Genomic DNA, 15,390 nt, shown 5'->3' on the forward strand with positions numbered 1-15,390 from the left:
TGGCGATCGCATATTCACTGTAACTGCATCCACAGAATGGAACAACATCCCTTCTTTCATTAAAGCCGCAAAATCCACAGACCAATTAAAAAAAACTTCTGAAAACACATCTCTTCCCTGTTGTGCATGTAGCTTTTCCGATAAGATTTTGTTGTTAATTGTGCATTTTCAGTTTTTGTAAGCGCTGTGGTACAGTTTTCTATGGGGAGTGTTTCTAAATACCTGTTATTATTATTATTATTATTATTATTATCATTATCATTATCATTATCATTATCATTATCATTATCATTATCATTATCATTATCATTATCATTATCATTATCATTATCATTATCATTATCATTATCATTATCATTATCATTATCATTATCATTATCATTATCATTATCATTATCATTATCATTATCATTATCATTATCATTATCATTATCATTATCATTATCATTATCATTATCATTATCATTATCATTATCATTATCATTATCATTATCATTATCATTATCATTATCATTATCATTATCATTATCATTATCATTATCATTATCATTATCATTATCATTATCATTATCATTATCATTATCATTATCATTATCATTATCATTATCATTATCATTATCATTATCATTATCATTATCATTATCATTATCATTATCATTATCATTATCATTATCATTATCATTATCATTATCATTATCATTATCATTATCATTATCATTATCATTATCATTATCATTATTATTATTATTATTACAGTTTGTGGATCGGCTGCTGCTATTCTTCATGCCTCCTAAGCATCAACCGGACTACATCTACCTGCGCCAGGTCGGCTTGAGGAGGGTCCACATATTCACTTTCATCCAGCTGTCCTGCCTCGTCATACTCTGGGTCATCAAGTCCACTGATGCAGCACTTGTATTCCCTATTATGGTAGGTCGAGGGTCATAGGTTGTCCGTGATACGACCTTTGTTTAGATGATCTTCCAAGGTCTGAAGTTTCATCTTTGAGAGGGCAAGGCCATTTTCGTTTTGCACAGGCTACTTCTATTAGAAAATCTTAAAGTCTATGGGAAACTGTTGAAGGGGCACCGAGGCCAGAACCACTGATGCAGCACTTGTATTCCCTCTCTATCATGGTAGGTCAAAGGTCGTAGGTTGTAGGTCAGATGACCATTGTTTAGATGATCTTCCAAGGTCTGAAGTTTTATCTTTGATAGGGCCAAGCCATTTTCATTTTTCCAAAGGGCACTTCATGTCAAGGGATCTCGGCAAAGCTCCCACAAGGGGATATAAAGGCCAAGCTGGCCACATCCAATCTCTCTGATACAAACATTGGTTTGACATCTACATGTATGATTATAAATTGCACATAAATTGTGATTCAGTAACTAGACAGCAATACTTTGTCTATGTCTTTGTGAAATCAACAGTTAGCTTTGGGGATTCGCACCCACAACCTTGTCCTCCAGTAAAACCACTGGACCACGGTAATCTTTCACCAAACTTATAGGGGTCGTTGAAGGCTGATGTTTTCAAGGGTGCAGCTTTTTACAGAACTTCCCTTCTGGTTCTTAATCTTCAGGTATTAGCTGTTGCAGTCGTACGCAAGTTGATGGACAAGCTGTTCACTCAGCGAGAGCTGGAGATGTTGGACGATGTGATGCCTGAGATCGTCAAACGAGCAAAACAAGACCAGAAGAAAATGGCAGAGGAAGAAGCAATCGTAGCTGGGGTAAGCAAGAGGGCGCTCAAATTTCTTGTTTGCCCCTCTACATTAACTCTTTCAGCCCTACTAACAAAGTCAACTGTGCACAATACCCTGCTTGGGCCTCAAAGGTGACATTTATGGACACACAAAAAGCGCTCTAGCTTGAGCACAAAGGCCATTTGTTGAAATCTACAGTTTGTTGATGTTCACCCTCCATACCTTAGTATACCATCATTTGAAAGAGAATGATCCAATCTTTCCAATGATGATAAAAATAAAGTAAAAATGCATTAATACAATCTCTTCAAATATTGTTAAAATGATACCATACCCCCTCTGTTGGTGAAATATTGCATTACAAAGAGTAATAAATTGCTTGATCACGAAAGACTACATATATGTGCGCTACCTCTGAAAAGGAATTTTCTTTTTTCCGCGATGGAAGACGGAACTTCGGGGGTTTTTTTTCCAGTGAAAACTTGTCTAAATATTTGTATCAGGTAAAAATGTCTCGAGTCTTGCGGTCCACATGTAGAAATTTCTTTGCAAATTGTCCAAACTGCATGGCAAACTATATGATGCGATTCATACAAAAATGAAGTTGACCTTTGACACTTCCTTCCTGGATGCATGCTAGTTGGAGCTTGGAAGGTAGGTGTAGAGACACTGCTGCTATAGTTTAGTACGTTCACTATACCACAACCTAAAGTAGTTAAAAATTGATGTTATTAATAGCTGAGGCATTAGTTTGTTTTTATGCGTAAATGAAGGACTCTTTGTGAAATTTGTTTTCTCATCATCAGAAAACTCTTTCTTTTGCAAATGTGTAATTTCCAATGAGATGCATAATGATTATAATTATTTTCATGTTACAAGGATTTTACATGGCCGGTCAGGTTTCTAGAAAGTTTGTTTTTGCCTATACTTAAAAGCACTGGCTATCTTTGGTAATTGTCAAAAGCCAGTATTCTCACTCGGTATATCCCAACATATGTATGCATAAAATAACAAATCTGTAAAAATTTGGACTCGATTGATCATCGTAGTTGCAAGAAAATAATGAAAAGAGAAAGCACTTGTTGCACACATTTTGTGTGCTTTTAGATGCCAAATGAAAGGCTTCAGGCCTGAAGTCTTTTAATATTTAAGTGAGAAATTACCTTTCTCTCAAAAAAAAATTGTTACTTTAGAGGGAGATGTTTCTCACAATGTTTTGTACTATGAATAGCTCTCCATTGCTCGTTTCCAAGCAAGTTTTTATGCTAATAATTATTTTGAGTACTTACCAATAGTGTTCAGTGCCTTTAAGCTGGTAGCCTAGAATGAACTTTAACTGTCATGGTTAATGGAAAAGTTACTGGACTCTTGCCATAAAAGTCTTTACCTTCAAGCCCTGGGACCAATTTCATGGTGCTGCTTAAGCACAGAGTTTGCTTAAGCACAGAATTTGCTTAAGCATCAAAATAGCTTGCTTATTTTACACATGTTACTGGCCCAAAATCCATGCCACATTCATTGCTTGTGACTAGTATTTGGCTGTTGTTTACTTAGCTTAATAATTGAGTGGAGTCTTCACCCGAAATCTAATTTTACTAAGCAATGATTTTGTTTAGCTTATGCAAATTTTGTGCTTAAGCAGCTCTATGAAATTAGGCCCTGATCATTATTCTTGATGTCTCCTCTAGGACACCATAGTAGGAGGTCGCGTCCAACTCCCACTGGCAGGAGGAAACGTACTGACGATACCCGTAGACAAGCTGGACTTCAATCCCGACTCAAGAACAATCAATATCTCGGAGGAGATGTCCAAGACGGGCATCTGGAAGACCCTCGCGGCGAACGCCAACGACTCAAAATTGTGCCAATCCACACCAAAGAGACGAACCGGAAGAGATGAATCAGACGCGTAAGTGTTTTTTATTTTGTTATTTTCATTTGGTTTAATAATAATAGTTTTAAAACATGCATTTATGTAGTGCTTATAAAAGGTTTCTAAGCGCTGAAACATAAAAGTAATTAAATACACAAAATAAAGAGCAAGAAGTAAAAATTTCAATTTCAATTGTGAGCAGTTTCTTTTTTTTCTACTTAAGGCACTGTACACGTTTGGTAATTGTCAAAGACCAGTGTTCTCACTTGGTGTACATGTATCCTATCAAAAGCATAAAATAACAAGCTTGTGAAAATTTGGTCATCAAAGTTGCCAGAAAATGATGAAAGAAAAAACACCCAAAATTGTTTGACGAATATGTGTGCTTTCAGATAGTAATAAAAGACGTCTAGCTAGAAGTCTTTTATTATTCAAGTGAGAAATTACCTCTTTCTCAAAAACTACGTTTCTTCATGTTTTATACTATCAACAGCTCTTCAATGCTCGTTACCAAGTCAGTTTTTAAGTTAATATTTGTTTTGAGTAATTACCAAATGTGTACCTTCCCTTCAAGTCTGATTTAAATTTGTTGGCCCTAGGAAAAATGTGAAAATTTGTGATGATAAAGACTGAAAAGTCTAAAGCCTACACCATGTGTGCATGTAGGTCAGCTCTTGTACTTAATAAAATGTTCCTACTTGTTTTCACTGACAAAATATCATGCCTGGTGAAGGTCTATTTTCAAATACATGTAGTATAAGAATAGCAGGGCACCTGTTTGCAGAAGCTCTGGTGCTGTCAGAGTGTGAGTTTGGGTGCTAGTCATGGCACTCGTGTCCTTTACATTTTCAGTGCCCCTTTTTAATATTTCGTTTTGTTTGTGACGGACAAAATAGCTCAGCGAATTGTGTTAAAGGCACTGGACACTATTGGTAATTACTCATAATATTACTAGCATAAAACCTTACTTGGTAACAAGTAATGGGGAGAGGTTGATAGTATAAAACATTTGCTTGTTACTTGTTTTCAGCTGTTGTTTGCTTATAAATCCTGAAAATCACGTGAAAATTTGGTTGGTAATCCTGTCTTTATCAAGGCATGCTAGGCAAATTTTTGTGTTTAGCAGCTCTATGAAATTGGGCTCAGATTCGACGAAAAGGTTTTGTGTTTTTCGTAAATACAGCTGCCAAATCTTCTGGATTGTGAGATAGACTCACAGAAAATCTGTCAATCTCCCAACATCCCACCACGTCTTAAACTCTCCTGAGTTTGTCACCTACATGTAAATAGCCGTTGAGAAAGACTCTGCTTGGGTTAAAACATCTTTAACATCAATAACTATTTTTCGCATTTATACCACAAGTCCATTTGGTTGGTAAGCAGTTTGCAACAGCTAATTGTATTTAATAAAAATGAGTTGTATTATTTAGTAACCCAAACCCATTTTTTTTCTATTTGTCTTCCACAGCAAGCAGAGGATGCATGACATGCCACTTAAACAGGAGAAATTCAGCCCCGATATGGACAAACTACCCACCATAGATGACGAAGAAGCCGCTTCGATTCCATATAGGCAACCCAGCGGGAGTATATCCGGGGAAATCAGCATCAATGTTCCCAAGTTCACCATCGGTGGTGAGGGTGAAACACCGGTATAATCACAGGGAAATCACCACAGTGTCATTTGGATCACCATCAGCGGTGAAAGGGAATCACCAGTCTAGTCACTCTGATCACCTTTACAGAAATCATTATCAGCGCACACAGATCACCATCAGTGGTGAGTGTGAATCACGAATTAGTGGAACCCGGAGAAATCACCAAGTGTCATTTGGATCACCATCAGTGGTGATAGAGAATCACCAGTTTAGTCAGATGGTGAGTGTGAATCACTAGTGGAACCCGTTGAAGTCACCAGCAGGTGTCACAAATCACCATCAGTGGATATCGTGAATCACCAGTCTACTTCAGAAATCATCTTCACTGTCACTCAGATCATCCGTGGTAATAGTGAATTACCAGTTGAGTCATAGGGAAACCACCATTGGCGTCACTTAAGGTCATCAGTAGTGATATTAAATCACTGGTTAAATCATAGGGGAATCACCATCAGTGGTGATCGTGAATCACCAGTCTACTTCAAAAATCATCTTCACTGTCACTCAGATCATCTATGGTAATAGTGAATCACCAGTTGAGCTATGGGGAAATCACCATATTGGCTTCACTCAAAATCATCAGTGAGTGGTGATCCTAAATCACCGGTTAAATCAGACGGAAATCACCATCTATGTAAATTGGATCACCGTCAGTGGTGATCGTGAATCACCAGTCTGCTTAAAAAATCAACTACACTATCACTAGTGAACAACCAGTTGAATCGGGGTAATTCTTAAAAAAAAAAAAAAGCAATGTTGTACCATCCCTTGATAGTGTACAGAAACTTTGTATTTATAGATTAATATAAATAAAGAAAATGCAATGTACCATCCACTTGTGTAAAAAAGATTTTTCCCTCCTTTGAATATATTAAGCATTTCATCTGTGATAGACTAAAAGGCATGCTCTGTTTTAGGGGTTTGTGGAGCCCAAGAGTGCAAGATGGGAAGTCCCCCCCCCCCCTGTAAATCAAAAGTGATGTTGATTGTGTGATTTAAAAACAAAACAATTTCTTGGACGAGATTTCCTGGCATGTGTAGTAGAATCGCTGTGGGTGGAGTCTGTTTAGTCGAGTGTTTATAAGCAATGAAATACACTAAAATAAACCAAAAATAAAATTTACTAAGTTATAAAGTTGAAAAGTTAGAAATGCTGTCTGGCAATGTGTAAGTTTTGGGGTCGAAATTTCATGGAGCTGTTGGGCCAAAAGTGTCGCCAAGTGAATTCAGCAGGAAACCTGTTAAAACCTTTGTACATTACATGGCATTTTGGTTGGTTACCTTGTGTGTGCTTTAGCAAGACTTTTTGATGTTGGTTTGCTTAGCAGCTTCATGAAATCTGTCTCTGGTAGACTTTTTCAATGTTTAGTCCAGTTTGTACTTAAAACAGAAAAAAAAGCCAATTCAACTTGGTTGATTTTCTGGTCTGATTGAGAAGAGCTTTGCTGGGTTTAATGTCTCCAGCCACTCACTAATAATGTTTTCAGCCTCTTTGGAAAGAATTTTAGGTCGTGTCTGAAACGGGGACTTTGGCCAGAGAAGCGCGCCATTCTTCAACACTGGCAGACGCACTGATCAAGTGATAGAGGTATGGCAAAGATGGCCGACTGTGAAAGGCTGTTGATCGACAAGTTCTGTTATAAGTACGAAAAGACATTCAGATAAAAATACCAAAAAAAATGCAGTACTTTGATATTACAGATGTAAAGATGTAAAGGAAGCAAAATATTGTAAATGTTTAAGTTTCTGTCCATCAATGTGATATAGATTTTAATATTTTTAACATTTTCATGAAACTATCTTTTTGTTTTCAAAATTATGTCCACATGTAAAAATGTTTCATTTGTTGATTTCCTTTATTTGCTTTTTAATGGATGAATTTGAAACTGTTTCTTCCTTTTGAAAACGTATTTTAGTTATTTAATTTGATTTTGAAAGATAAGTTTTAGTACTTTTTGTTTTGATGTTTTCCCTGATTTATCTGATTTATTAAGGTGCATATAAATGCTAGTTTATGTTCTGAAGACCATGTTTTGGGGCAGATATTAAAAGGGGGGGGTATAAACATACTATCGTTGTTCCCTGAAATTTATTAATTTATGTATTGGCAAAAACATACTGTCTCACTGATAATTGTTATATTATTTCCCATTGTGTCAAAAATTTCACTCAGTACTTTTTTGTTTCAATATTACTTGTTATGGTATTCAAAAGTGAGGGGTGGAAAATAATTATTTGGTAACAATAATTATTAAGAGAAAATGCTTCAACGGAAAGTAATGCTTGAGTCGTCCATTGAAGTAAAAGTTATTTCCAATTTGTCTTTTGAATCTGTCTAAGGAGAAAGAAATCTCATCCTAAGCACAGAAATTATGTTCTGAAAAATTAAACCAGCTTAGCAAAATCAAGAAAATGTTGAACTTCGGAGTAAATTTCATTTAGTGTACATTGCTTGGCTTCTAAGTGTGTGATATTTTAAATGGTACAGTAACTTAAAACACAAGTATTCTTGTCTTATTTAGGTTCTATCACTTTAACTTTTTGTATTATCATTATTATTTGGTCCCATGTGTTGTGTAATGCATGTAAAAGAACCCAGTGCACTTATCGAAAAGAGACGGGGTTCGCCCCGGTGTTCCTGGTTGTGGCTGCTTAATGCGCCGTAGCACCTTGTAAACCCTTATAAGGTGCTAAATAATTGGGTCTCAGAATTCATCACTGCAATAACCTATCTTTCTGAAAGTTTGTATATACAAAGCGCCTTGAGTACCTTGTTTGGTAGATACGTCCGCTATATAAGACTTCGATATTATTATTTGATATTATTAATTCAATTTTTTCCTTCAAAAATTTGAATAGCTTTAACCACACCATTTTGGCGATAACTGTAATGACAACTGTAACATTAATTGTGGTATCTGTTTGATGAACTATAAAAAAAAAGCAACAAAAAATGAATTGTTGTTAAGGTTTTGTTTTTCCCCTGTTTTTGTCTTATTTTGTTTGTCTTAGTAAGATATTTTTTGAAACCCTGTTGTGTGATAATTCCTGTAGGTAAAATGGTGATATTTTATTCATGTTAATATGCAACTTAGTATGACAAACCTGTGAGTGAGAAACAGACAACTTTAACAAAAGAGTTCTGAAAGTTATCTCAGCTCTTTATTTTTTTCGAGCCGGAACTTGAACCTGTGTCCTTCGGATTAACTTGCTGGGGATCGCAGGTTCAAATCGTTTTCAAGTCAATGTTTCTTTGTTCAACCGCAAATTATTTACAAATTTACCTCGGAAGTTTCACTTGTGGTCATTACTTGATAACAAAAAATACAAGAAAGAATCCTTTGTTGGTAGATGTTAGTTATGCATCGGGGATAAAGAATCTTATTTTATTTTCACCCTTACACCGTAAAATAATTTTCAGTACTTTCCCGAGGTCTGTGTAATAAACAGGGCAAATCACTCGGGTGGGATTCAAACCCACGACCTTTGTATTGCTAGAGCAGATGTCTTACCACCAGACCGCCGTGCTAGCCCGGCAGCTAGAGGGCTCAATTTCATGGCTCTGCTTACCGTAAGCACGAAATCGGCGCTTACGGAAGCAGGGAATTCTGTGCTTACGGCAAGCGTATTTCACGGGTGAGCGGCGAATTTTGGCTTCTACGCGTGCGTACTTCACGTTACTAGGCATTCTACGCTTACAAGGCTAGCGCAGAAATTCGGCGCTTGCACGTAAGCGGGGAATCACGATTGTAAGCGCGGAATTTGGAGGTAAGCAGAGCCATGAAATTGGACCGAGGTTGTTTGATTCCTGTTTTAGTAGCAAAGAATTCCTTGAGTTACTCGGTCGACAAATGTGTATGTGTGAGTGCGGGTTTGATAACCTAAGGCTATGTGCAAAACTGCCCGATGTGTTTTTTCTACAGTACTTTGCTGTTCACCCAATAGTAATCTCAGTGTTGTTGTGTTTTATAGACTGTAAACAATATTGTAAAGAAGACTGTAAACAAGACTGTAAACACGATTGTAAACAAAGACTGTAAACAAGTTTTAAAGAACGTAACAAATAAACAACTTTAGTGATTTGTAATAATAAGGTTAAATATTAACTACTTACCACTGTAGCTTGAGCTTGAGCTTGCAAAAACTGAGAAATTATGTGGTTGGAATCTTAAATACAAAATAAAATTGAATAATGAAAATGTAAACTAACGTGTATAGCCAAGTAGGCATTTGCTCCGTCGTTGTGTATGCAAATTTACTAGGATTGTATCACCTTGTATTGATAAGGTCACAATTAATGACATCACTTGGAGCCAAGTCGAGTGTGCAGCATGGTTAACTAAAGGTTGACAGATTTGACTTGAACCCAGGCTGGTCGACCATTGGTTGACTACTGTGGTCGGCCATTTTTAACCAGCCTAATGACCATGGAGCAAGTTCGAGTGAGGCACTATAGTCGACTATAGTCGAGCATAGGTTGAATTTGCATGGTACCCAGGATGTATTGAATGCATAGGTAACCATGAAACATTGACCAGTTTGGTCGCCACCCGAATTTGCTCATGGTTTCTGTCTCGATAGCCTGTTCCATGCTTACATGTGTAACCTGCAGAAGGGAACCAGTGACACTATATGCCTCTCTTAATATTTATGCATGACTACGTCACAATTCTAACCCAAAACGATGCCATAGGCGCAGCCACTGCAAGTGGTGGCGGACGTGCGCCTATAGCCTCATTTGGGGTAAGAATTTTGACGTCATGCATGAATATTAAGAGAGGCGCTTAGCGAAAAGGTGGAAGGCAATGGAAGTGTTGAATACTATGGTATGGATGGTTGACTAGACTTCCAACCGAGACGTTCGAGTGAGTACGTCACTGAGCATTATTGTTGCTAGTCAGTGGTCAACCATGGATTGACTAAATGTGTGCACTCGAACTTGCTCCCAGTTGTAACTAAAAGCGCCCTCTATCATGATTTGGAAAGTAAACGTTGCATTGTGGGGGAGAGGAAGGGGTGGGGAGGGGGGAAAGGGGAGGGGGAAGAACAGGGAGGTTGAACAAATTTCAAGTATGGTGTACATATGTATTATCAATGCTCTTGATTCTCTTATGCGGGTGCTTTGTAGAAAGTTGCTGTCTGATCTACACAGAATTCAAAAGATATCTTTCTAACAAATATAAGTTATACGGATGTAATAATAATAATAATAATAATAATAATAATAATAATAATAATAATAATGTTTAACATTTCTAGTGTCCCATGTCTGTCCATGATGACATTCTGGCGCAAAAAACAAGAACTCTGCCAAATACACATGACAACCAAAGGTTTTAAAGCTATGGTTTCCGAATTAGATATGTTTAGAGATGAGTTTTGAATTGTATAAGATACTTTTTTTTTTACTGAGCATAATAATTCACATTTTTGAGAAAATTACCATTTGGGGGACATGTGTAGTGTGAGAGAGAGAAGGTTTTTTTTCGGTATTATTCTTATTTTTATAGACGATGTGACCTGTGACATAACATGTTTACAAAAGAGCCACCAAGCCTGGACTTCCTGCAGGCACGATTTATACACAGCCCAATGCAAGAAAAAATCTTATATTTTATGGAGATTGCACTGTCCGTTTCTTATCAACTTTTGATGTGATGAAAGGGGCCACATCTCAAAACTTGTCCAGCTTTTACTTGCATAACTCTTGGATTTAGGAAATTATGACACAAAATGTCAACTTTCCCATGACCAGTGCAGTATCTTGCCTGCCAGACTATGCTACAGAATGTACAAGGTCGCACTTATTATAAACAAAGTTCACCTCAAACGGAGTTGCTGTAAGTGTATGCTGTATTACTTTCTGTCTCGGAAAGTCCACTTTAATGTTCCATGAATTTTCACAAGTTATTTTACGATTGAAGTCGACACTGCTGCAAGAAAACAGAAGCTAGTACATGTATATTGAACTCGTCAACACTTGCAATTCTCCACTTTAAGCTTTTTGGGAGTTTTGAACATTATTGGCTTAAAAAATTATTTCAGGTTGAATTTTGTTCATACAATCCTGTCCATTTATTTAATAATGTGGTTGAAAATGATTTAATTCTCCAGTGACTTTTGAACAACCAATGTGTGCTGAATTGCGAATTGGATTAAAATTTGTTTTTTAATGAACTCTGTTTTAGATTTATTGATCATGGTTTGCATTGAGATTAATTATTATTTTAATTATTGTTCAATGGGCATGAGTATTAATTTGTCATCTGAATAAAATACTTAAAAGAAAAATAATTGGCAAGTTGTTTTAGGTTTTTCTATACCAATGTACTATACCAAAACATATGGATAAAATATTGAATGGTCAAACAGTAGAATGTTTGACTGTACTATTCCATACCTATGGTTAATATTGAATGGTCAGACAGTAGGAGGGTTGACTGTGTACTATTCAAACCTATGGTTAATATTGAATGGTCAGACAGTAGGAGGGGTGTCTGTGTACTATTCCAAACCAAAGGATAATATTGAACGGTCAGACAGTAGGAGGGTTGACTGTGTACTATTCCAAACCTATGGTTAATATTGAACGGTGAGACAGTAAGAGGGTTGACTGTGTACTATTCAAACCTATGGTTAATATTGAATGGTCAGACAGTAGGAGGGTTGACTGTACTATTCAAACATATGGATGATATTGAACGGTCAGACAGTAGGAGGGTTGACTGTGTACTATTCAAACCTATGGTTAATACTGAACGGTCAGACAGTAGGAGGGTTGACTGTGTACTATTCCAAACCTATGGTTAATATTGAATGGTCAGACAGTAGGAGGGTTGAATGTGTGCTATTCCAAACCTATGGATAACATTAAAGGGTCGGACAGTAGGAGGGTTGCCTGTACTATTCCAAACTTATGGTTAATATTGAACGGTCAAACAGTAGGAGGGTTGACTGTGTGATATTCCAAACCTATGGATAACATTGAATGGTCAGACAGTAGGAGGGTTGAATGTGTGCTATTCCAAACCTATGGATAACATTAAAGGGTCAGACAGTAGGAGGGTTGGCTGTGTACTATTCCAAACCTATAGATAATATTGAATGGTCAGACAGTAGGAGGGTTGACTGTGTGCTATTCCAAACCTATGGTTAATATTGAATGGTCAGACAGTAGGAGGGTTGATTGTGTGCTATTCCAAACCTATGGATAACATTGAATGGTCAGACAGTAGGAGGGTTGACTGTGTACTATTCCAAACCTATAGATAATATTGAATGGTCAGACAGTAGGAGGGTTGACTGTGTGCTATTCCAAACCAATGGTTAATATTGAATGGTCAGACAGTAGGAGGGTTGATTGTGTGCTATTCCAAACCTATGGATAACATTGAATGGTCAGACAGTAGGAGGGTTGATTGTGTGCTATTCCAAACCTATGGATAACATTGAATGGTCAAACAGTAGGAGGGTTGACTGTGTACTATTCCAAACCTATGGATAACATTGAATGGTCAGACAGTAGGAGGGTTGACTGTGTGCTATTTCAAACCTATGGTTAATATTGAATGGTCAGACAGTAGGAGGGTTGATTGTGTGCTATTCCAAACCTATAGATAACATTGAATGGTCAGACAGTAGGAGGGTTGACTGTGTACTATTCCAAACCTATGGATAACATTGAACGGTCAGACAGTAGGAGGGTTGACTGTGTGCTATTTCAAACCTATGGATAACATTGAATAGTCAGACAGTTTGATTAAATGCAAATGTCAAAAAGTTGGCTTAAATGGTCGTGTGAAAACAAACGACATAGTAAACATTTCTTTCTCACTCACTGTTAAAAATAAAGATCTAGTGTGGACCAGGAAGTTTATGAGTGTGTCATGTCCGAGATTAAAACTCTTGTGTGATTCCCAAGGTTAAAGACTCTTGACACTATTGGTAATTACTCAAAATAATTATTAGCAAAAACCTAATACTTGGTAAAGAGTAATGGGGAGAGCTTGATAGTATAACACATTGTGAGAAACAGCTCCCTCTGAAGTAACGTAGTTTTTGAGAAAGAATTAATTTTACACGAATTTGTTTTCGAGACCTCAGAATTAGATTTTGAGGTCTCGAAATTCAAGCATCTGAAAGCACACAACTTCGTGTGACAAATGTGTTTTTTCTTTCACTTTTATCTCGCAACTTAGACGACCAATTGAGCTCAAAATGATGTAAGTCGTTGAGGAAAACATTTAATTTCCTTAAAGAGTGAAAAGGAACATGATTTCCGCATTTCTTTGTGCACAAAACTAGGCACTGGTACACCTCAGCAATGGCGGGCGGTGCTCAACACTGCGCGCCCGGTGCGCGCCTGAATTGGTGTATACGTGGGATCAACTTTGTGACGTGCATGTGTTTCATTTTGATGTCAAGTTTATTTAATAATGTAAAGTTGAACATCTACAATTGGGTTGTACTTACAAGTATTTCTTGTAACTGGGTCATATACAGAGCTGACAATGTGTGTTTATATATTTATTAAATTACAAATGTATTTGTTCTTTTGATGACTTAAAGGCACTGTACACGTTTGGTAATTACTCAAAATATATATTTACATAAAGAGTACATGGTAACGAGCAACGGAGAGCTGTTGATAGTATAAAACATTGAGAAACTTCTCCCTATGAGTAACGTAGTTTTTGAGAAAGAGGTAATTTCTCAGTAAAATAGTAAAAGACTTCTGGCCAGAAGCCTTTTATACCTATCTGAAAGCACAGTATTTTATTGATCAAGGGTGTTTTTTCTTTTGTCATTTTCTTGTAACTTCAATGACCAATTGAGTCCAAATTTTCGCAGGCTCGTTATTTTATGCATATGTTGGGATACATCAAGTGAGAATACTGGTCTTTGACAATTACCAAACGTATTCAGTGCCTTTAAACCAGTGCTTTGTTCAGTAAAAACAGACCTCGAAAAATGCGGAAGTATTTAAAGCGAAACGAATAAAACAAAAGTAGATATGAAAGTTGAACCTCTTGCTTTGATGTGTTATATTAAAGACTGTTTGTAAATTTGCAAATCTCTTCCTCTGGACACCTTTGGTAATTGTCAAAGACCAGTTTTCTCATTTGGTGTATCCCAACATAATGCTTTTCAAACTTTTTACTCAATTTTTCCTCGAAGTTGCAAGGGGATAATGAAAGAAAAAAACACCTTTTTCACCCGAATTTTGTGTGTGCTTTCAGATAGCTAAAAAGGGACTCAGGCCTGGTCTTTTAATATTTGAGTGAGAAATTACTTCTTTCTTAATAATACCCTACAGTGCCCTTAAATGTATAGGGCCATATCTGAACCGGACAGAAGTAATGTTTATAATATCAGAGAACTTATTTGCTTTGTATGTGAATTGTTTGTGTAGTCTGTTCGGCCCTTTGATTAGAAATCAACCAAAGTATGCCGACGAAGGGGCATCTGAAAAGACCGCCTCCGCGATTTTTTGTTTGTTAACACTAAGCAGATGGATAATAGTCGGTGAGCAATTTACACAAAGCGCAGAACTATGCGATACCGAGCATTGACGTCTTGTGCTAAGACTTCATGAGTCGGAAGCGTTTTTTTTTTTCCTAGGACAAATGAGGCAAATTTTTACCATAAATTTGCGCATGCTAACCGTCCCAAGAAAAAACATATACGCGCGCAGGAAAGCGCCCTCTGTGGTCCGCACATGTACTGTGAAAAAGCAAGACGGCGGCAGACGATTTTGCTGCACGCTTAGAATTGTTTTTTTTTACAAGAAAAAAAACTTGATATTTGTAACCGAAATTCAATCGGAAATTTATGAAAATTCTATTTGAGCTGGAATATTTTATGCCTCCTGGATTTTAAAATGTATATTGGAGGAGTTTGACGGTGAATAGCGGCAAGACAATGCGCTGTACTCAAAGCCATGCGCACTTTTGGGCTCACACTATCAAGTGGTACACGATGATCAACATCGCCAGTGCAGGACTTCGACATTTTTTCGGATATAATTTCTTCCATGGATATATTTGTTAGCTGTGAACTCGTTGAGAATAAAGTGAGGGACACTGAATATATGAACGGAATTTCAGCTTCTCAAATCAGGTAAAAAATAAAGAAAATTGTAGTCAAACTTGTGT

The 15,390-nt window shown here is 36.9% G+C and overlaps 1 protein-coding gene across 2 annotated transcripts in view; it reads left to right on the forward strand.

Moving 5' to 3' along the window:
* The window catches only part of LOC117291832 (sodium bicarbonate cotransporter 3-like), a 52,021-nt gene extending 46,390 nt beyond the window's left edge, over positions 1–5,631 (forward strand). For both annotated transcript variants that reach the window (XM_033773763.1, XM_033773764.1), the window contains 4 exons: positions 757–930; positions 1,583–1,732; positions 3,394–3,614; positions 5,047–5,631. In XM_033773763.1, the coding sequence (XP_033629654.1) occupies positions 757–930; positions 1,583–1,732; positions 3,394–3,614; positions 5,047–5,236 (735 nt within the window). In that variant the 3' untranslated portion in view covers positions 5,237–5,631. The remainder of the gene's footprint in view (positions 1–756; positions 931–1,582; positions 1,733–3,393; positions 3,615–5,046) is intronic.
* The last annotated feature ends 9,759 nt before the right edge of the window (positions 5,632–15,390 follow it).

The sequence above is a fragment of the Asterias rubens genome, chromosome 6 (assembly GCF_902459465.1).
Source record: "Asterias rubens chromosome 6, eAstRub1.3, whole genome shotgun sequence".
Lineage (NCBI taxonomy): Eukaryota > Metazoa > Echinodermata > Asteroidea > Forcipulatida > Asteriidae > Asterias > Asterias rubens.